The sequence below is a fragment of the Thamnophis sirtalis genome, unplaced genomic scaffold, assembly GCF_051295495.1.
Source record: "Thamnophis sirtalis isolate CommonGarterSnake01/CBP01778 unplaced genomic scaffold, rThaSir2_p1.2 scaffold_7, whole genome shotgun sequence".
Lineage (NCBI taxonomy): Eukaryota > Metazoa > Chordata > Lepidosauria > Squamata > Natricidae > Thamnophis > Thamnophis sirtalis.
Genome location: NW_028261387.1, coordinates 97,219,310 through 97,242,766, shown reverse-complemented (window position 1 = coordinate 97,242,766; position 23,457 = coordinate 97,219,310). Strand labels below are relative to the sequence as shown.

General features: G+C 46.3%; 1 protein-coding gene across 1 annotated transcript; it reads right to left on the bottom strand.

Annotated features, from left to right (window-relative positions):
* Positions 1 to 10,889: 10,889 nt before the first annotated feature.
* On the bottom strand, positions 10,890 to 18,767 carry LOC106553862 (lysophosphatidic acid receptor 6). The gene is made up of 2 exons (XM_014072442.2): positions 18,685 to 18,767; positions 10,890 to 13,220 (listed from the first exon to the last, which is right to left on the bottom strand). Exons 1-2 carry the CDS (start codon positions 18,697 to 18,699, stop codon positions 12,162 to 12,164), a joined length of 1,074 nt encoding a protein of 357 aa, XP_013927917.2. The 5' UTR covers positions 18,700 to 18,767; the 3' UTR covers positions 10,890 to 12,161.
* Between the last annotated feature and the right edge of the window lie 4,690 nt (positions 18,768 to 23,457).

The window sequence follows — 23,457 nt, the reverse complement described above, 5'->3', positions numbered from 1 at the left end:
CCCTAACCCAAACCCTACCCCTAACCCTAACCCTAACCTAACCCTAACCCTAACCCTAACCCTAACCCTAACCCTAACCCTAACCCTAACCCTAACCCTAACCCTAACCCTAACCCTAACCCTAACCCTAACCCTAACCCTAACCCTAACCCTAACCCTAACCCTAACCCTAACCCTAACCCTAACCCTAACCCTAACCCTAACCCTAACCCTAACCCTAACCCTAACCCTAACCCTAACCCTAACCCTAACCCTAACCCTAACCCTAACCCTAACCCTAACCCTAACCCTAACCCTAACCCTAACCCTAAACCCTAACCCTAACCCTAACCCTAACCCTAACCCTAACCCCTAACCCTAACCCTAACCCTAACCCTAACCCTAACCCTAACCCTAACCCTAACCCTAACCCTAACCCTAACCCTAACCCTAACCCTAACCCTAACCCTAACCCTAACCCTAACCCTAACCCTAACCCTAACCCTAACCCTAACCCTAACCCTAACCCTAACCCTAACCCTAACCCTAACCCTAACCCTAACCCCAACCCTAACCCTAACCCTAACCCTAACCCTAACCCTAACACGCACCCTAACCCTAACACGCACCCTAACCCTAACCCTAACCCTAACACGCACCCTAACCCTAACACGCACCCTAACCCTAACCCTAACCCTAACCCTAACCCTAACCCTAACCCTAACCCTAACACGCACCCTAACCCTAACACGCACCCTAACCCTAACCCTAACCCTAACCCTAACACGCACCCTAACCCTAACCCTAACCCTAACCCTAACACGCACCCTAACCCTAACACGCACCCTAACCCTAACACGCACCCTAACCCTAACACGCACCCTAACCCTAACACGCACCCTAACACGCACCCTAACACGCACCCTAACACGCACCCTAACACGCACCCTAACACGCACCCTAACCCTAACCCTAACACGCACCCTAACCCTAACACGCACCCTAACCCTAACCCTAACACGCACCCTAACCCTAACACGCACCCTAACCCTAACCCTAACACGCACCCTAACACGCACCCTAACACGCACCCTAACACGCACCCCAACACGCACCCTAACACGCACCCTACACCCTAAGACGCATCCCTACACCCTAACACGCACCCTACACCCTACACACCCTACACCACCTAAACCCTACACCCCCTAAACCCTGTGGTTTGAGGAAATGATACACAAACACAAAGATTTTAAACCAGAGGTCTTTTTATGGGAATTATACCAGTAATCTATAACAAAGACTTAAAATATTTGATTGTAACGGTTATACCAGCAGCTAGAATTTTATTTGCAAAAAACTAGAAAAATGAAACAATACCAAAATAAGAAGTTATTGGAAAAATAATGGAGTGTGCTGAAATGAGTAAATTGACATTTGAAACTGGAGATCAAGAAGACGAGCCATTTTATAAGATATGGGATTTGTTTTATCAGTGGCTCGGGGGGGGGGGAAAAACTGGAAATTAAAAATGTTTTACTTATGTTTTACTGAAGGAGTTAAGTGATAATAAAATTATGCTGTGAAATAATTAACAATGATACACATATGAATTGAATACTTTAGAACTTTTTGTTTTTCTTTTAAAATGCATAAGGATAACAATTAATTTATGTATACTTGATAAGAGGATTGGTCATATAATGTATAACCCTAAGAAATATTATAAAGATATCTTATTGTTGATAAATAATTTCAATAAGGAAGTAATTAAAAATTTGTATATATATGAAGTGACTATTTAGAATACCTTGTTGAGAAACGAAGGAATAACATCTTTGTTTGAAAGTATGATGTACAAGGACAATAATGAACATAAGCATACTCAATAGTTGATTGGTGGAAGTATACATAATTGAAAACAGTGATATGCAAATATAAATGGTTGGTAAATCTGTTTCATATCGGGATCTGTGATTATATAAAGGTATATTATTATTAAACAGACAATCAAGAATGTAAGGGAATTAGGTTGATTGAAAAAAATATTAATTGTAATTGAATATATGTTGTACAATGAAAGTGAGGCATTTAGTTAGATGAAAAATCTGTGATTGTAAATGTAATTGAGAATATGGATGCAAAAACACGTGTAACCAAACTATATGCTGTATGTAATGGATGAGATCATCTTTTTATATTGTTTTTTGTTTAAAAATAAAAAACATTGCAAAAAAAGTATGTTTTAGATACATTTATCCAATTCGTGCCTGTTTTTATACATATATGGTTTTTGCCATAATAAACCTCATGTTGCCAATAGTATCTATCAGGCTTCTTGGCTAAATGTAACGCTGGATAATTAATAAAACCAATGACTTACCTTTGATGTCTTCAGTTTTGACTGATTTTACTCAGTGAGTGCCTCTGAAATAAATAAAAAATCATCATCACCAAATGTCCACCTGGTGCTCAAAGACTAGAAAACTAATTCGATAATTTGACAAAGGAGCTTTTATGTGCTTTATCCTATCAGTGAAACAAGATACAATGAATTGGAACGTTGTGCCTTGAGAATACCTCAGACCACGTTTTTCTACTGTTCCCAAAGATATGGCCTCCAGCCCCTGGAGTTTCTCTTACTCTCCAAGAACAGGAACTTAACGTTGCCTCAGGCCCTGGGAGTTTACCTTCCAGCAAGAAACTTAGGTCAGCTCCTGGGCCTGAAGCAATTTTGGTTAATAATCTCAGGCTCCGCCAATATTTTATTTTACTCCCTAAATACTTGGCTAAAAAACAATTCAGCGCCCAGAAGTTTGCCTCGTTTCCCTGAGGGAAAAACACTTTTCCTGGGACTGAGTGAGGTAACTCGCCATAGGTGAGCTGTGGTAATTTGAAGTACTTTAAATAAGATGCAGAGATATTGCCTCAGCCATTTCTGGCGTTTTGCTCCTAAGCGTAGTTTACTCCTGAGTATTTTTACTCCTAAAAACTAACTTTTAAGAACTAAAATTACCACACGTGCTATGCCTCCGCTAGAATTACCTCAGGAGGCAAGAGGCTACGGCACCGGAGACACGTGGCGGCGTCGACTGCTCCTGCTTCTGCAGCGTGCTCACTTCCTAAAATGTCCCCGTCCCCCTCGGAGTGGGGGGTAGAAGTCAATCAGCCAATCCGAGGGAGGGATTTCCGAAGCAGCCAATCGATGTAAATGAATGTGGTTGAAAAATATGAGCGCGAAAGAGAGTGCCAATGGGGCATTTCCAAAGGGCAACGTACCATTAAAAAGATTTCAATGCAATAGCACCTGCGATATCGACTTTCGACGTACGAAACGCTTCCCTGCTCTTCTTGAAAGATAAAAATGTTAAGGGCTGCTGCTCCTTCTTTCGCCACGAGGTGGCGCTGTTGTTTGTAAACTCACCTGCGATAGGCAAACTGCTCTGGAATTCTCCAAATCCATAGAGCTTCTTCTGTTGCTTTGTGCCTTTTGCATTTTCTTGTTCTACGTGTGAAAATCGAAGTTTCATGAGCTGTACGCTGTAATCATCACAATTATGACACATCACGGCTTGAACTATCTTGATTTGCGTGTAATGAGTCTATGTCGTATATTAGTTTCACCTTTTAAGTTGCATTACTGAAATAACCCTAGGAGTTTACCCTGGGAGTTTATCTTCCAGCAAGAAACTTAGGTCAGTTCCTGGACCTGAAGCAATTTCAGTTAACTTTTGCCTTTAGTTTGTTGAAATAAATGTCCTTCTGGGTTCGGCTCCAAGTGGGGAAAAAGACACTGGAGACATGGAGGCTGCTTGGAAAGATGGTTTATTGATGGACAGGACTGCGTGGCTTGAGTCCTGAACAGAAAAGGGGATCACATGCTTCAATGTTGGTGGAGAAGAAGAGAAGGGAAGGGAGGAAGAGAAGCCGAGTCCCTGATTTTATCCCCTCTCTGGCCTTTGATCTTGATCTTGTATTCTGACTGTCAGACTCCCATGGGGCCATGCAGGGACAACTCTCTAGGCTGCGTTTTGAATCCAGGTTTGGTTGAGTTCTCAGATACCATGTGGTCAGTTGAGTAAGGGCCAATATTATCGTGCTTTAATCCCATTCCCCCTGGAGCTGAAGGGGAGAACTCTTTATTATGTAAAGGGACTAGCTTGGCCTTCTTAATGGCCCATTGACAAAGTGGGGATGGGCAGGAAGTTAAAGGCAGCTATTCTGTCTCTTAAAACATGTGTCTTTATTTTCACATCCAGAGAAATATTCTGCCTTTTCAATATTTCTTAGGATATTTCATTTTTCTGGGAGAGGGCTGGATGACCCTAACCCTCAGACCCCCCACCCCCACCCCCACCCCCCAGATCTCGACCCCCGGACCCTGGAGCACTGGACCCTGACCCCTGGACCCTCACCCTCACCCTCACCCCTAAGGAGTTAAAAAGGACTACACTAGCTTCGACAAAAGCATGAATCTGGCATGACTCCTGCATGAATCAATCACAGCTGTTTGTTAAGTCTGTAAACTCACCTGCGATAGGCAAACTGCTCTGGAATTCTCCTAACCGTTAAATCTCTTCCGTTGCATTGTGGCTTTTGAATTTTCTTGTTCTATTAACAGAAATCGTGTGGATGTGTTACGTATTGTATTTTGTGCTCTTTTTTTAAAAAATCAAGCTTTTGGGAGCTTTGGAGGCCAACGTTATTTGGAGCCCAAATTGAAAAACTCATGAGGGGACTTGATTCGGAGTGGAATTTCATCCTGGTATTTCTTGTTCTTAAAAATCAAGCTTTGTGCACCCATAGGAGGGGAGGAAAACTCCAGACCCTGCCGCTCCTTAGGAACTGTTTCCATCATGCACCTAAAGCAACAACCGGAATCCTATAATGAACAATGAAGTAATAAAAATATGACCGACAAAGAGAGTGCCAAGGGTGCGTTTCCAAAACATTTAAAAGATTTAAACCAAACAGCGGCTGCAATATCGACTTCCGCCGTACGAAATGCTTCCCTGCTCTTGCTGAAAGATACATTTTTAAGGGCTGCTGTTCCTTTTTCTGCCACGGGATGGCACTTTGTCTGTAAATTCACCTGTAATAGGCAAACTGCTCTAAATTCTCCAAACCGATATTGTGGCTTTTGAATTTTCTTGTTCTATTAGCAGAATTCGTGCGGGTGTGTTGCGTATTGTATTTCTTACTGTTTTTAAAAATCAAGGGTTTTTTGCGCCAAGAGGAGGAAAATTCCTGACACCGTGCTCAGAAAAATGGGGGCTTTGGAGGCCAACGTTTTTTGGAGCCCAAATTGAAAAAACCATGAGGGGACTTGATTGTGGGGGGCAGAGGGGGACTTAATGCTTAAAAATTGCATTTCTTGCTTTTTTTAAAAACCAAGGCTTTGACACCCAGAGGAGGAAAACTCCTGACCTTGCGGTCAGAAAAATGGGTGCTTTGGAGGCAAAATATTTTTTGAGCGCAAATTGAATAAATCCACAAGGGAACACAATTCCCGACTTAGAATCGAACCCTCACAACCATCAGAATATGAAGTGTGTCTTACCCACTAGACCACCCAGGCACTCCTTAGCAGTTGAGTCAATAATGGCACTTAAAGCAACAACCTGAATCCTACAATGCTAATTTATGCAAATGATCCCATAACCCACCCTAAAACTTCTGCTCCTACTTAAGATTTAACCCTCAACCTTCAGAATATGAAGTGTGTCTTCCCCACTAGACCATCCTGCAACTCCTTAGGAATTGTTTCGATCATGGCACTAAAAGCAACAACCGGAATCCTATAATAGTAATTTATGCAAATGAATCCTCCATATAGCTAATAATGTCGTAATAAAAAATATGGCCAAGAAAGAGAGCGCCAAAGGTAGGTTTCCAAAAGTCAACATACCATTAAAAATATTTAAACAAAACAAACTGCTGACCTGACAGTTGTGCAGAAAACCATCATTGTCACCCTCCATAAGGAGGGAAAGCCTCAAAAGGTAATTGCAAAAGAAGTTGGATGTTCCCAAAGCGCTGTATCATTCATAGAAAGTTATGTGGAAGGGAAAAAGGTGGAAGAAAAAGGTGCAACAAGCAGCAGGGATGACAGCAGCCTGGAGTGGATTGTCAGGAAAAGGCCATTCAAAAGTGTTGGGGACTTTCACAAGGAGTGGACTGAGGCTGGAGCCACCACACACAGACGGATCCTGGACATGGGCTTCAAATGCCGCATACCTCTTGTCGAGCCGCTCCTGAACAACAAACCAAGTCAGAAGTGTCTTACCTAGGCTAAAGAAAAACAGACCTGGTCTGTTGCTCAGTGGTCCAAAGTCCTCCTTTCTGATGAGAGCAACTTTTGCATCTCATTTGGAAACCAAGGACCCAGAGTATGGAGGAAGAATGGAGAAGCACACACTGCAAGATGCAGTGTGAAGTTTCCACAATCTGTGTTGATTTGGGAAGCCATGTCATCTGCTGGTGTTGGTTCACTGTGCTTCATTAAGTCCAGGGCCAAGGCATCCGTTTACTAGGAGATTTTGGAGCATTTCATGCTTTCTTCTGCAGACGAGCTTCATGGGGATGTTGGCTTCATTTTCCAGCAGGACTTGGCACCTGCCCATACTGCTGAAAGCACTAAATCCTGGTTCAATGACTGTGGGATTACTGTGCTTGATTGGCCGGCATGCTCACCTCACCTGAACCCCATAGAGAATCTATGGGGCGTTGCCTAGAAAAAGATGAGAGACGTGAGACTGAACAATGCAGAAGAGCTGAAGGCTGCTACTGAAGCTTCCTGGTCTTTGGTAATACCTCAGCAGTGCCACAGGCTGATAGCTTTCATTCCACGCCCCATTGAGGCAGTACTTGCTGCAAAAGGGGTCCAAACCAAGTACTGAGTACATATGCATGCTTATGCTTTTCAGAGGTCCGATATTGTTCTATGTACAATCCTTGTTTTATTGATTGCATGTAATATTCTAATTTTCTGAGATGGTGGATTTGGGATTTTCATGAGCTGTACGCTATAATCATCGCAATTATGACAAATCACAGCTTGAATTATCTTGCTTTTCATGTAATGAGTTTTAAGGCCAATTTTTTTTTGAGCCCAAATTGAAAAACCCATGAGGGGACTTCATTTGGGGTGTTGCAGCCCCTGGGCCTCCTAGGCATCTAATAAAGATACAGAATAATAAATTTAAGATCCTATTCAAAGGTTTTATTTCTTTTCGTGGCTGCGGTTCCTTCTTTGACTGCAGGATTGCTTACTAAAAAAAGGTGACCTCCTTTTTATATCACTAGCAAAGAGGAACATGTTGCGTTGCTTGGAAGAGAGCTGAGCCAGAAAGATTGCATGTAATGGAACATCGAGGACTCTTGTGCGAATCAATAGCGACTGTATATTAAGTCTGTAAACTCACCTGGAATAGGCAAACTGTCCTGGAATTCTCCAAACCAATAAAGCTCTTCTGTTGCATTGTGGCTTTTGACGTTTCTTGTCCTGCTGGTGATTGGACACAGACAAAATCTGGTGGGTAAGCTGGCAGTGATGAAAAACAATGGAAGCACCAAAGACAAGGAAGGGGGGGGGAAACATAAGGCGGGCAGTATAGTTAAGGGTTACTTAGAGTTAGGGTTGAGTGCAGAGATCAGGCGTTCAGCACCCTGGAGGCCCGAGGCCAGACGTGAGAGTCGGCAGCGTTGGAAAGATGAGAACGGCGGGAAGGCAATGCCCTTGGAGGAACCGGCAGGGATGTTGGCAGCAAGCAAAAGCGTTGTGTCCAGGTGGTGGACACAGAAAGGCCAGACGATCCAGTTTGGCAAGAAATGAAGAATAGGTAGGGAAAGCCCCTGCCAGTCCTTGGGGAGGAAGAGAAAGAAACTTGTGAAAATGAAAGCGGGTAGCTAGCAGCGAGCAGAAGAGACAGCAGCAAGTGCAGGAACTAACAACAGTGGCAACCCTTTCAGGAGAGACGGTACAGTCACGTCACCTCTGATGGGTCTCTTGAACGTGTATGGTCAGCATTCCCATTCAGAATTAAAGCTCGGATGATTGCTGTTTATCTGCACCTGGCCTAGTAGGGAGCGGTGCCAACTTACCGTTCAGAGACTGCAACTGATAGAAGAAACCCATCTCCCACCCAGATTTCAGCCTCCCGTTGTGACTCTGGGCTCCGCTCTATTCGCTGCTTTACTCCCACATCTCACTCAACCGTTTCAGGGCACCATACCGTCCCAGGGAAAAGAGCAAACTCTTCATCAGGGCTTCATCAAAGCTCTTTTTCTCAGGGTCCCTTCGTAGTAGTAGCAGCAGCAGCAGCAGCAGCAACCAAGTCATTCCCATCTGCTCCAGCTAAATATATTTTCTCTGCTAATTGAACCAACTATTGTGGTGTCCTGGTGAGAAAAGAGATTGCTACCGCTTGAGAGGCCGTTATCTACATCACCGATCCAGTTGCACCCATTAGGAAATGTAACCCAAGGCTTCCCCACCTTACCTCAAACTGCAAGCGCTCTCTGCACCACCGCCACCCCGTGTACAAAGATTAGGGCGGTGGTCTCTGCAGCCCCCCACTCGACTATTTCTCTTTCCCAAAAGGCTGGCTGATGTAAAGTCTCTGCCTCAGGGCTCTACCTGCAACCATCGAGGAGCCTAGTTCTAGAAAGTAGGAGAAACAGGTGTTACGCTGGCCCCTTGTTTCCCCAAAAGGGGGCTAGAAAAAAGACAAACACCCCCCTATGCTTGGGAAAATAGCACCAACTGAATAGGATGAAAAATGTCAGGAATCCACACGGAACAATGTTGTGCTTCATTTGCCGCCAACTTGCCACAAATCTTCCTCCCTTCCATTTTGGGTTCTGCTGCTGCTGTTGCTTCTGACGTGCGCCCTGCACGTCCTTTCTGGACCTTCCCTGTGACCAAACCTAAAGCATCTGGGCCCATAGGAAAAGGGCCTTTTCTGCACAGCTTGTGCAATGGGACATTGGACAGCGGCTCTTCGCCCGACTCTAGGAGGATACAAGAATAGGGTAATCGTGCATCTCTTTGACCGAGCTTCCGCCTGAAACTTATCCCGATACTTCATTTGAACTTATTGGAATGGCATAACATTAATAAATATAATACCAAGTGAAAATTGGAGCAAAGTAAGCACCTTGATTAAAAAAAACAAATGTATTGCTGTTGCAGGCGTGCATGGTTATGTTTAGTCTTCCGTGTGGTTTATGATATAAATGTGGGCAGCGATTAACCTTAGTTATTTTCAGAGTTATGGATATGTTTATTTCTACAGTTTAATTTGGTACACTACAATTTAAGGTATCATCTACATTTATAGTTATTTCTAATTTTACGTTTGGCACTTTTATTTCTAAGTTGCTTTATATCTGCCCAGCTTTTGTTTTTTCTACCATCTAGGTGCCTCAAAAAACACTAACACATAATGTATAACATTATTGCAATTAAAATCCCTTTTAAAAATACACAAAACAATCATTTGGCAATCAAAAGCTCGGCAAAAGACATGCGTTCTTACTTTGTTCCTAAATTCCTGAAAAATTGGGGGGGGGGGGCACGAGCATCACCCGAAGATTCTGCTGCACAGCCCTGGAGCCACACCAGGAAAGGCCCTTTCCGCAGACCAGGAAGTTCTGGGAAGAGACTTAAAGGGCCCATCCTGCTATCTGCCACCGAGACTGCAATCTTTCAAGAGAGGCAGCCTATCGTCCATCCACCCCACCCAGCTTTTTCCTGTGCGCTGGCTGAATTGCAACTCCCCACTTTGTCCCCTGACTACCTGGCGCTGCTTTCGCTTTGGCTCCCTACCTTATTCCATTTCCCTCCATATCTTCCTAAAATTAAAAAAAACAACTAAACCTCAGTGAAAGCAAAAGAAAAAAGTGGCTAAGGACAACTTATCTGGTTCTGTCTGTTCCTTCAATAACAGCCAGCTCAACCTAAATTCTTCAGTGCTTTGGCCAAAAAGCTCAAGCTCTCAACCAGTGGGTCTTCCTAGGTCCACCCTAGTGGGGAGTGAATTAAGCTGTGACTGAGGGAAATTAGCAAACTGCAAGCTTGGCCCTGCAAAGACTGGAGCCTCCTGTTGACACTGGCTTTTTAGTCTTGCATCTGGGTGGTGGGCAGATGGCTTCTGGCACTCTGGACAGCAAGGGAAGACATCTCCTAGCCTTCCTAACCTCAACTCGCTTTGGACAAAGGTGGGCAGGCAAAAGGCCGCATCCTTCGATTACATGCCCCATCTTGCTATTGCTTGCCAAAAACTGGAGCAGATACAGCCCGCACTTTCCTCCGCCCTTGAAAAGGTAAAATTAGTTCTCATATGCAAGCAATTCTTATTTTCCATAACTCTGTACCTCGTTGTAGTAATATAACTTTATATTATGAACCTCCTATGGCTCTTGGTCAAGTTGCTTTTATTCCTAGTCTAATTAATTCTTCTGCTTTCATTGTTTCACAACTTCAACATATTTCTTCTTCTTGGTTATTTTCTACTCCTCCACATGACTTAAATTTAGTCAAATGGAATTATCTTCGGATTAATCAGTTTACTCGGGGTTTATGTTTTTGTTATTATGCTCGTCACAATTGGTTTAATCAATGGTCTGATTACCCAAAAGCTAAACGTATTTTAGATAAAGTAGGGAATTATAGTTATTGTATTCAGAAATATTGGTTATGGGGTACTATTAAAACATCACAAGGTCATAACACTACACCTGATATGTATCCTGATAATTTTCCTATTTTTCAAACTGATTCTTCTAATATTGGAAAGTAAAATTAGTTCTCATATGCAAGCAATTCTTATTTTCCATAGTTCTGTACCTCATTGTACTATTGATTCCTGAGGTTGAAGGGAATGAAAAGAAACCAATCCACGGATAGCTAAACCAACAGCAGTTTATTGATCAGCATCAGAATCAACAGCAGAATCAACAGCAACTTTTTAGAGCATCAGACAAGAGTTTTATAGCTTTGCAGTTTCTTAAATCTCACCTACTTTACATGTTATTCCATTATTGGTTAACAAGTCTCCAAGGCACAGTAATTGGTTAGTAATTACATCATTGGTGTTCGTGAGAATGTACATGTTCTCACACACTGAAAGAATCAAATGTTATACGTTCAAAGTAAATGTTAGAGGTTATACATTGTTTCATCCCGTGTCCTTGTTCATGCCTGGGAACACTGAAAAAGCAAAGAATTGCTAAAGTTTGCAATCACGTGTAACCACAGTTCTAAGAACCATCCAGATGATGCATTGTAATAACACTACACCTCATGGTGATGCCCACCTGAAGGGTTCAACTTTAGATCAAGCTGTAGTTCTGTATTGTGAGAGCAAGGATTGTGGGGGTGACCCTACTGGCATCTTCTAGTGTGCAAATATTTGATAGTACTTTGCTGTTGAGCCTCGGCAGTGGATTGCAGCTAGCTTATCCATGACCTTATGCCTCAGCGGCTGACTCTATAATGTAGCTGACATTAATGTAGCTCTGTAAGATACCTAACCTTGAAGTTCTTTACGTTGCATTGCAATAATACAGAAACACATAAATTGTAGCTACATTATATGTAACATTTTCCAGGTTAATCAGCAGCTCATAATATTCCTTCTGATTTTTTCCCCCCTTACCTTACGCAGATTTTCTCACAAAAGTGAAGTATTTATTTTAGAAGGCAGCCCAAAAGAGTAAGAGCAGGGTTTGGTTTCCAGTCCTTCTGCTTCATCCAAGGACCGTCTTTTTCCTCCCATCGAACGGGGGTCTGGGGGTGGGCTGCAAGGTGAGGCCTCCAAACAGCTCCAGAATCAAACCTCCTACACCTATTCTGTCCTCCTCTACTTAAAAGGGGTTTGAATGAGAAAAACAGCATCTATGCCTACCCAAATCATTCCCAGCAGGCTCAGCAAAGCAACCCCCATGAGAAGGGAGGGGGGAAAGAGGTGGAGACCCATTGTGTCCTTGCGGGGGGGGGGGGGGCTTCCTCAAAGCAGCTGAAGGCAGGTTAGCGCCACTTTGAGTGTTCGTTGCTTGCCCATTTCCAGTCCGTTCCTGGCACAAGCACTAACTTCACGCCTGTGAAACTGTGGTGTGTCTCGGTTCCTCTCACGCAGTGTGAACAGGCTGCCGGCTGCCGAGGGACAGATTTTCTCTGCTCACTGCTCTGTGCCACCCTTTGTGGCTTCTCCAGGAGAAGAGGCCTTGCTGGCAATCAACCTGGGGAGCCCCAAAGGCCGTTGGGGGCTCGCTGGTCGACAACAGCCACACTTCCACCAGTTGGGTTGCCGAGCAAATCGCTCGGCAGCAAAGTAATAAACCAGTGGGTCCAGGCAGGCATTGAGGCTGGTCAGCGCCATAGTGATGCGACGAGCCACGTAGGTGGCGCGGACGAGGGTGCAGTCACCCAGGACACCCACCCGGCCCAAGGTGTGAACCAGCTGCACAATGTGATACGGTGCAAAGCAGACCAGGAAAACCCCAAGGACCACCAGCACCGTCCGCAGGGCTTTGCGTCTCCCTGCTCGGGAGCTTGCCTGCAATCCAGGGGAAGCCAGGAGGCGCCAGGCAATCAGCGGGTAGCAGACACCGATCAAAAGAAGAGGCAGCAGAAAGCCAACCACGGCAGCAAAGATACTGATGCCCGAGATGCGCCCCTTCCAGGAACTGGAAGAGAAGTTTTCAAGGCAGGCGGTGCGGCCATCGGCGAAGGGGCTGGTCAGGGACCCACGGAGGGTTAGGAACAGGATGGCTGCAATGAGAACCAGCCACACCCCCACAGCAGCCACCAGGCGGTAGCGCAGCTGCCGGAACTGGAGGTGCTTCAGCGGATGGACCACAGCTACGTAGCGCTCGAGGCAGATGCAGGCCAGGAAGAGGGAGCTGCCGTAGAGGTTGGCGAAGAAGAGGCAGCCGGTGATTTTGCAGAGGGCTTCGCCAAAGGTCCAGTCGTTATGACGGGCGTGGTAAGTGATGCGGAAGGGCAAGGTGAGCACAAAGAGCAGGTCAAGGGTGGCCAGGTTCACCAGGAAGACATTGGCTGGAGCAGTGGCCGACTTGGTCCGGAGGAAGTAGCCCAACACAAAGAGATTCCCCGCTAGGCCGAGGAGGAAGACCAAACTGTACACCACGGGGAACAGGATGTACTGGAAGTCTGCACTCTCGGAGCAGGGAGATGTGTTATTGGAAGGCAGTCCGGAGTGGTTCCATGGCGGCGACTGGGACAGAAAGAAAAGCATTGTAACATTTAGTGCACATTTAATGTTTATTTGCTCTGACTCAGCACCCTTTCCCAGGCTTCTATGCCTTTATGGTAGGTTTGAAGGTCTGGCTGACCACGGAAGCCGAACCTCAGATGCCTCAAGCAACTCAGAGGCACGGAGTGATGGCTAATATTTGTTTATTCCCCATATTCCCATGACCACCTGCCTTAATTTGGGAAGCAAGCAAAGAGATCTGTAACCGAGTACCATCAGCATACCAGAAGGACTTAAACTCATGCTGAGAGACGACACCCAGAGGTTTATACAAAATAAAAAGCTGGAAAGGACCATGGAGGTCTAGTCCAACTGCCCCGTTCAGGCAGGAGACCCTAGAGCCCTCTGGATAAATGACCCTACCCTACAATCCTACCATACATAAGTACGATTCAATCAACAAAGAAATAACCAGATAAATAATTTTACATAATTAATATTGCTATTGATTAGGTTTACAACCAAAGCAATCTATTTTGTTCTCCCTTGTGGCGTTGTGACCCAAATGGACAAAACAGTCTGGTACACCCCTGTTGTCCAAGGGGTATCCTGTAAATGGCAAAGGCTTGATGAGGGCTGGTGATCCAGTTTATGTCTTCTGTGTCAAGGCCCCGTCAGAGCCCCGGTCAGAGGAGGAGATCGAGATGGAGCTAGGGGTGAGGGAGGAACGACCGGAGGAGCAGGACAAGGCAGTCCTGGGTCCCTCAGGCCTGAGAAAGGTCCCCAGTGAAGGACAGAGAGCACGAGACGACCAAGCAGTAAGAGAGGAGAGGGCAGGAAGCGGAGGAGAGGGCAGAGGAGCGATGGAGCTCCAGTGAGCTTCAGACCAATTAATTCCCCACACCCCCTCCCCCTCCCCAAGTGCGGAGAATGGAGAAGAGGCGAGAGATAAGCGCAGGGCGACCCAACTCGGGAGGAGGGTGCCCCGCTCCTCTTCACAAGGCTCACCCGGGGAATGAGATTTAAAGAGACGCTGTTGGGGGGGGGGGGAATTGTTGGGAACAAGCATAGCCTTGCGTGCTGTTACCAACGCCTGGATAATTTGCTGTGCCTTGCCCTGCTTGCCTAGCCTAGCTATGCCTGAGTTCGCAGCGACACAATTCTACTCCGGGTTGTGTTGCTGTCCCAGTGAATTCTTCCTGTGACGAGGAGGACTCCCTGGAACCAAATTCTCAGAACTGTGGCTGCTCTCAGAACTACTAGAGGTGCATGTTTAGGGAAGGACTCCTGGACTTGCAGTGACTGGTGGGACTTTTGGGGGGAAATTGGAGTAACAAAGGGCAGTTAAGCCTTCATTCCTGCTGTGTTGCTTCTGTGCCCAGCCCCGGGTCATCACATCCTGTTTCTGGTAAGTGTGATGCAAAAGCCTCTTTGACTAAAGATATGCAGTAGGCAAGTCTGACTTTGTAGGCTTTTGTGGAACCTCTGAGATGAAATCCAGCAGTGGAAAGCAAGGAATGAAGAGTATTACGGAACAAGCCAGACTAGAGAGGAAGTCCACTTATGTACTGACATCTGTGAATCTGAACACAAGAACATTCAAGGCAGAACAGAGGGGAGGCAAGAAACAAATGTGTTATTGTGGCGAGGGGCTACAGGACCTGATTATAAAACTCCCAGGGAGGAGTGACTTAGCCCAAATGGGACCCTTGGTGGACAACTAGCTGAGCCAAGATGGCCAGGTTTCCCTTGGTGGTCCCGCGCCTGGTTTCACTCTCCAGAAGGCTGAAGAAGGAACGTGTGTGTGTGTGTGTGTGTGGACTGGAACTCCTAGCTGTGATCCTGCTGCCTGGAGTGGGAAAAGCAGAAGGAAGCCTGAAGAAAGGGACCAAGAAAGGGACATAGAAGCACAGGTGTGCACTGGGCTTCAGGGCAGCCGGTTTCAGTAAGCTTATAGAAGTCCTGGATGAGACCCCATGGGCAAAAAAATCAGGAGAGATGGCAATTTCTCAAGCGTAAGGGAATAAAAGCGCAATCAATCTTTCCGGCGAGGACAAAGATAGGACTCAGGTTAGAGACACGTTCTGGATGCATAAGGAGGGCCTGATTAAGTTACAAGCCAAGAAGAAGTTACAGGTTGCCTAAAAGTTCAAAGAAAAGATTGACAGGGAGTGGAAGACAGGTGCAATTTCCAAGAAGGCATACCAGCAAATAGTCCCTAATATCTGCAGAGTTAGGAAAATCAAAGATTGCAAGGAAAGCTAGAAGTAACTTTTACCTCCACTTCCTGTAGTAGAAGAAAATCAAAGATAGAGTTTAGGATCTAGACAGCTTACAATACAATGCAAAATAGAAATATAGAAACCACTATCAATTAAGGTTACAAAAGATTAAATGCAGAGTAAAAGAAAAGTTTAGGGCGGAGCAGGGGAAATGCCTTCTCTATCACTGCATCAACCACTTCCAGCCTACGGCTTCTCTATCAGGGCCCAAGGCCAACTGCAGAGCCAGGTGGGGCAAGAAGATCCAAAAAATGGGGGTGGGGTGAGAAACTTTTGGTGGTCCGCAGCACACTCGGGTGGAGGAGCTGCTCCGGGGTGACCAATGGGCCAGTCCTGGGAGACTAGAGCTCTGAAATATGGGACCAGCCTGGTAGCTCGTGGTGGGGCTGGAAATCTCCACCACAGAGGGAGGTACGTGAAACTTGCAACTTTGCAGGGGGGGCAATCTGCAAGGAGTAGCGCAGCCCTCGCTGGTCGGAATGAGGTAATGGTGCTGTTGTGGCAGGGGGGGGCGGTTGCAGCACAGGCGGGACGAAGCAACAGGTGTCGGCAACTGGCGGCTCTTTTGTCCTCCTGCTGTGGCTTTCTGTCGGCTGAAGCCACCACTGACTGGAGTCCAGGCGAAAGCCCAAATTAGAATATAACATAGAATAAGGTTCTAGAAGGCCACGTATTCACAGCTGTTCCACCAGGGTTCAGCCGAAGCCCGCTGTCCCCCATCCAGACCCCAGCAGCCTCCAGGCACCATGAAGGGCAGCTAAAGCATCACCTGGGGGGTCACCAGGAGTGGAGACGCAGCACTGAGCATTAGCAGCCTATTGGTGACATCTCACCCTCTGGTGTCGCGTGATCTCAGCCAGTGGTTACATGACCAAAAGCCACAGAGCGCCCCCCCCGGGTGCCCCACAAAGCAACGGCTTTGGGCTGGACCTCTCGCCCCCTATCAACACCAAGTGGAACTGGCCACCGAGAAAGGAATCGAACCTGTGCAATGCTGCACTGCCCAGTACCTGCAGCCAGCCCAAAATGGTTGAGAGCATCAAAAGCCACCAAGAAGTCAAGAAGAGCGAGGATGGATCCGCCATCCCATCCTACTCTCACCAGGCCTGCAGCCTCACCGGAAGCTGTCCAGGTAATCTGTTTCATCCAGAATCTTCTGGAGTTGTCTGTTGTAGGACAGAACATTGTTATGCAACCACTCTTTGGACAAAACTGGACAAAAGTTGTCCTGCAGAGTGAGGGTCTAATGGTGGCTTCCACCACCAACTCCTTCTGATGTGTTGCATTAATCACATTACTGTGTTAATCACTGCCTGCACCCACCCAGAAGTCACTCTCCTGGAAGCAGATAACTGAGAGCCTTTGTTGAGTTCAAAGCATAGAAGAGTTTTTACTGCTACCCACACAAAAGAATCTAGTCAACCGATGGACAAAGCTAAACTGGCACAAGATACGGACAATGGAATTTCAGGGGAGGGGCTGGACCTGGGTCTCCTGTGGCCAGACCGTGACTCCAAACTGACAAGACATTTAATCCCGCCTTCCAGCTCAGCTGCTTCCCTCCTGCAAGCTTCCACTAACCGCTCCGTCTCCAAGGAACACAAGGATGCAGTTGCCCCATGTCGTCCTCCTGGTCGCTGCCTGGGTAGGACGTTCCTTTGAAGGTTTTGGTTTTATTTACCCTTTTACTGGTTATGAAAAGATAGCAGCTAAGCAAAGCAAGATCTGAGGCAAAAGCGCGCGAAATCACACATGTCAATATGTGACCCAACCCTCTTCCCCTGGGAACCCTCATCCCATAGTCCAATCTGCAAATCCCTCAGGTGTCATGTGGGTTCCATCTTCAAAAAGCATCATCAGGTTGGTATGCAGGACAGCTGGCCTTGGTCACCTCAATCACAATCTCCAGCATGCGCAGTAGAAGGTGAGAGCAAATCTCCCTTTTTACATTCTCTTCTGTACTTAAAACTTCCCTTCCCAAATACCAATTCCCCCCCCCCACCCCCGTTTCAATGGCAGCCGAAAGCAAATAGCGAAACAAGGGCGGACATAACCATTCACAATAGGAATCAGCCCCCCCCCCCTCCTCCTCCTCCTCCTCCTCCTATCTTTGCCCATCTATGCTCTCGTCTATTGTGGAATGTTTTTAAGCACCTGGGGAATTATTACCATTATTATCGCTCTGATCAATGCCTCACTTTGTTTTATCAGGTTAGAAGGAAGATGCCTGCAAAAGGTGGGTCTCAACTGGTTCAGATCCAACTATGGTAACTGAACGGAATCGAAAGGTCTTTGCCTGCCAGCTGCCACGCTGCCTCCTATCTGAGTTACACTGTGTGCCTACGCAGCCTTTGGCAAAGAAATTCCGGAAAAAGGAAATTAAAAAAGCATCCTTCTCCCTCCGTCACCACAAAATGCAGTTTTTTTTGCAACACTCAGGCTTTGTAATCGGGATGAATCGGAGCATGAAGGAGGTGATGGACAGCCTCTGAACTCAGGGTGCGTCTTCTATAAGGAAGGCACAAGATTCTACTGCAAATATGACACTGTTGTGCAATATGCAAATTAAATCAGAGGACTTAGCAACGGTGCCAAGACTTTGCAAAGCTTTGATGAAGTCTGGGTGTTTGGGGGAAAAACACGAATGCTTTGAGCTTCACCTGACCAAAGGGCCAGCCACCACCAGGAAAATGATAAGCAATATTCAACTTTTGAAGCTTCTCCTAAACATGAGACCTCCCTGAGGAAACCATGGCTGCTGAGGGTTCAACCCCCCCCCACGCCCCCACCCCCAGGTACAGAAAAGCAGGGCTCCTTAAGCTTGTCTGGCAGCTGCAACGTGACAGCAACAGCCACGAACCTTTCAAATGAAGTCCCAGAGCCCAGTGAACAGCAGCTGCCAGTCCTCCTTTCCCCATTAAAGGCTAAGCCACAGGATGCCGGGGGGGGGGGGGGTTTGCTATAGGGCTTTACAACAGCACAAGACTGGGGGGGGGGGAGTGCCACTTTTCTTCCCAGCTGTCCAGAGTGCTGAGAATTTTCCAGTCCGAAGAACAGAGGGGGGAGGGGGGAGCAGTGGTTGGCAGACCCACAGCCTAGCTGGAACCCTCCCCCATTCCACCCTCTCTTCTTCTTCTCCAAAAAGTGTGGGGTCCTGGCAGGCGACCCCCATCGTTGCCACCCTCCTTCCAACTTGCCCATACCTCTGGGTGGTCCATGGAGCCAACTGCTTCTGTTGTGGGTGGCAGTGCCAGGGCAGTCAACTGCCTGCTGCTCCCCTGCCTGCTGTAACCTCCCCCCTGCTCACCCCCCACAGCCCATTCCAGGAAGACTTGTTTGGGACCTGCCCCCTTCCAGCTCCGGCAAGGGGAAAGCCCAAAGAGCTCCTAGGCCGGTCCCTTCCCTGTTCTTATCTGGCTGCTCTCAGGGGGAGGGCAAAAAGTGAGCTTGATTCTCCCACCCAAAGGCTTCTGTCTGGGGCGCGGGGGGGGGGGGGGAGACCAACTCAGTAACAGCTCCCCTTCCTCTTTCACTCTCCCCACCCTGTTCTCTTTGGCAAGAAATGCCCAGAATTGCGCAAGAGATCTCTGTGCATTCACAAGTTTTCTTTTTGGGCTAAAAGAGGGAAGTCCAGAACCAGCAGCAGGGAGGAAGGAAGGAAGAGACATCAGCAATATCAGCACACCCCGGCCTTTCTCCCCTCCCCCACCTACCACCACCACCGCCCCACTCCTTTGTGTCCCTTCGCTTCCCCTTCTCATGTGCACAATCTCCTGATTTAAAAAACAAAACAAAACTGGGTAGAAAATGGTGATGCTCAAACTATGGATTTTAGGAAGGCAAATTTTTATAAACCAAGAGAAACCGGAAATAAGGTATTCTGGGAAGGAAAACTTAAGTGCAAAGGTTTTGTAGGCAGTTGGGATATTTTGAAAAGGAAATTAAGGATGGCATCACATCAGCGAAGAAGAAAATTATCTAAAGAAGCTGACATGGTTGGAGAAGAGGCTCACAAGAAGCTGAAGCTGAAGAGAAAAGATGCTTATGGGAAACGGGAGAGGGCCCTACAAACAGAGATCTCTCCAAACTTCTGTCCAGAAAAGTCTGGATGAGCCAGGAAGGCAAAGGTAGAACATGAGCAAAGGTTGGCAAGAGAGGCAAAATTTAGGAAGACGAATCCCTTCAAATATGCCAATAGCAAGAAAACGTCAATGGAGGTGATAGGCCGATGGCTGATTTTAGATGGCAAAAACTGAGTAAGTGACCAGGAGAAACCAGGAGACCTCAGACGCTTCCAGGTGCCCATTCAAGGTGCCAGTTATTACCTTTAAAGACCATCTCATGGGACCGAGTGACTTGGAGTCTTATCTCTACCCAGTCTGGTCAAAAGAGGAAAGTATGTTGTAGACCCTGCTGGTTAAAAGAATTTTGGCTGGTGAGATCTGGGGAGAGAATCCTCTCTGCTGCTGCCCCGGCTCTATGGAACACCTTGCCTCTCTTTCTGGCTCTAAAAACCATGAATGACATAGAACATAGAATAACAGCATGGAGGAAGGAGGGGACCTTGGAGGTCTTCTAGTCCAATTCCTTGCTCAAGCATAAGACCTTAAGACAAGCATAAGAGCCGAGGTGGCGCAGTGGTTAAATGCAGCACTGCAGGCTACTGCTAGATCAGCACTTCAGCGGTTCAAATCTCACCGGCTCAGGGTTGACTCAGCCTTCCATCCTTCCGAGGTGGGTAAAATGAGGACCCGGATTGTTGGGGGCAATATGCTGACTCTCTGTAAACCGCTTAGAGAGGGCTGAAAGCCCTAGGAAGCGGTATATAAGTCTACTGCTATTGCTATTATTGCTATTGCTATTGCTACTCTGGTCAAATGGTTCTCTTCTTCAAAACCCCCAGTGATGGGACACCCACAATTTCTGGCTCCTTGTAGGTTGGACCTTTCTTTAATGATCTTCTAGCTATCACTTCTTATCCTGCCTTCAGGTGCTTAGGAGAATAGGTTGATTCCTCTCCCCTCTCTGTGACAGCCCCTCAAATAGGACCTTTTCCTATCGCCTGAATCATCAACCCACTGACAGTTGAGTTGCTGCTGCTGCCAAAACCCCTCAGGTTCACCCCATATTTCATTGCAGTCTATTGAAACCCAAAATTACCTCCTCACTCAGGCCACCAATAGACACTCCACCTCCACCTGCCATGACTGAAGGTGAACAACATTTCAAAATTAAGGAAATTCTGGACTCACGCACACACCATGGCACCACACAATACCTACTTGCCTGGAAACACTTTCCCCCATCGCAGAATGAGTGGGTGGCTAAGAATCATGTTAGAACCCCTCAACTTACTGAAAAGATTTCATGCACAATACCCTGATAAACCCAAATAACTCATTGCTCTGCCTTCTCATTGTGTTTTCCAGGTGGACTTCTCCTATTCCCAGGGAGGCAGCATGTCAGGTCCCATAGATCCCTATGGGGATGCTGCCATTCTGGTGGGGAGGGGGCCTGGTTTCATTCCTTAGTTTATAGCCTTTTTCCTAGTGCCCATCTATCCTGTAGTTTGATTTACCTTTTTGGGAATGTAAAAGGGGGAGGGCCATCTGTTTTGTCTTAGCTCCAGAGCCTCCAGCAAGCGACGCCTAAGAACAGCTTCTTAACACCTACTCAGCCTGCGATCCTCAAAACAACCACACCTGCGGATTGGCCTATTCAATACCAGACTGAGGGGAGGGGTTTCTAACTGCTTTAACCCGTGACCGTCAAAACCGCGGAGGACAAAATCGCGATCGACGAAAGCGCGCATGTGATGTCATCACAGCGCGACGAAAAAAAATAAAAATTTAAATAAAATTAAAATTAAAGCAAGCAGATTCACATAAAGGTAAGGGTTAGGTTTAGGTTTAGGGTTAGAGTTAGGTTAAGGGTTAGGGTTAGGTTTAGAGCGTTAGCGTTACGTTTAGCGTTAGGTTAAGGGTTAGCGTTAGGTTTAGCGTTACGTTAACGGTTAGGTTTAGGGTTAGATTTAGGGTTAGGTTAAGGGTTAGGTTTAGGGTTAGGTTAGGGTTAGGGTTCGCTTTATTTTTACATTTTTCGATCACAGCGCGATGTTTTCGTCGCACTGTGATGACGTCAAATGCGCGCTTTCGTCGAGCGCGATTTTGTACTCCGCTGTTTTGTGGTGGAACCCTTTAACCTAATGGAATTGGACGGGAATCTTCAGATCATGCTTTCAGCCGCCCAGAGTCTCTAGGGAGTGGGCGGCATATACAAATGCTAATAAACCTTGAACCTTGAAACCTTTCTTTATCTTTCTATCACTTTCCTTTCAATAATAGTTTCTGTTTGAAATGCTAAGTGCTTCAAGCATTCTACTTTCTTGAGCGGAGGGGAGAGGCAAGTCCTTACAGGAAGACTGCTAACATGTCACCCCTAGTTCTTCTTTGTTAAGACTAGACAAGACTGGACTGGATTAGAGCTGGAAGGGGCCTTGGAGGTCCTCTAGTCCAGTCCCATGCTCAAGCAGGAGAACCTGTCCGATACCATTTCAGACAAGTGACTGTCTGGTCTCTTCTTAAAAACTTCCAGTGATGGAGTGCCCATGATTTCTGAAGGCAAGCTGTTCCAATGGTTAATTGTCCTCACTGTTAGGAAATTTCTCCTTAATTCCAGATTGTTTCTCTTTTTAATTAGTTTCCAACCATTGTTTCTTCTCCTGCCCTCCGATATGCTTTGGAGAATAATTTGATCCCCTCTTCTTTGTGGCAGCCCCTCAAATATTGGAATACTGCTACAATATCACTGCTAATTCTTCTTCTCCTTAGACTAGCCAAACCAGGCCTTTGATCATCTGGGCCACCCTGTAGCAGAGTTTAATGTGTGGCTAAGGGGGTGGTATAAAAGGGAAGGCTTTGGTTTTATTAGAGCCGAGGTGGCGCAGTGGTTAGGGTGCAGTACTGAAGACCGCTACAGCTGACTGTTATCTGCAGTTCAGCGGTTCTAATCTCACCAGCTCAAGGTTAACTCAGCCTTCCATCCTTCCGAGGTAGGTGAAATGAGGACCCAGACTGTGGGGGTGATATGCTGACTCTGTAAACTGCTTAGAGAGGGCTGAAAGCCCTATGAAGCGGTATATGTCTAACTGCTATTGCTATTGCTATAGTCATGATGCCTGCACCTGGTCCAATGAAAAACTGTACAAAAGAGATGGTTTGCACCCATCCAAGAAAGGGACTGAGTTACTTGGCATTAAATTCACATTTAAATAAATAAACATTAAATAAACATTTAAACTGAACAGTGGGGACAGAGAATTAATTGATACAGAACATTTCTGTCCCCAGCAATCTAAAACTCATAGGGTTATCAGTGCACGTAACACAGATGTTTGTGCGGGTAAGATTATCATTCCTGCCGTCAAGCAAAACCAAGCATTTAATAGTGAGTGCCATACCTTGTGCATGAATCATACAAGTGGCAAGAAAATAGGAGCAGTCAGGCATAACACAGGTTATGTAGACAGTAAACACAGGGTCAATCAAAATGGACTCAAATGTCTATACACCAATGCACAGAGTATGAGGAATAAACAGAGTGAATTAGAAATTCAAGTAAAAGAGGGCAGATACGATATTGTTGCCACTACAGAAACTTGGAGTTTTGATTTTGTTGGTGTGTGTGTGTGTGTGTTACTTGGAACGCTGACAGCACGTTTAGAAGAGGGATGGCCTAGGGAACATATGGATGGCACAGACTAGACATACCTACTTCCCTCAACTGTTCATCATATGGTTTAGTCTCCAGAGCCCTTATCACCTTCGTTGCTCTTTGCACTTTTTCTAGAGTCTCAGCATCTTTTTTGTATCATGTGATCAAAACTAGAGTGTGTTCCAAGCATAGTCTTACCAGTGCAACGTAAATAGCAATAAGACTCAAATACCACTTTACAACTCTAAGCTGTTTACAGAATC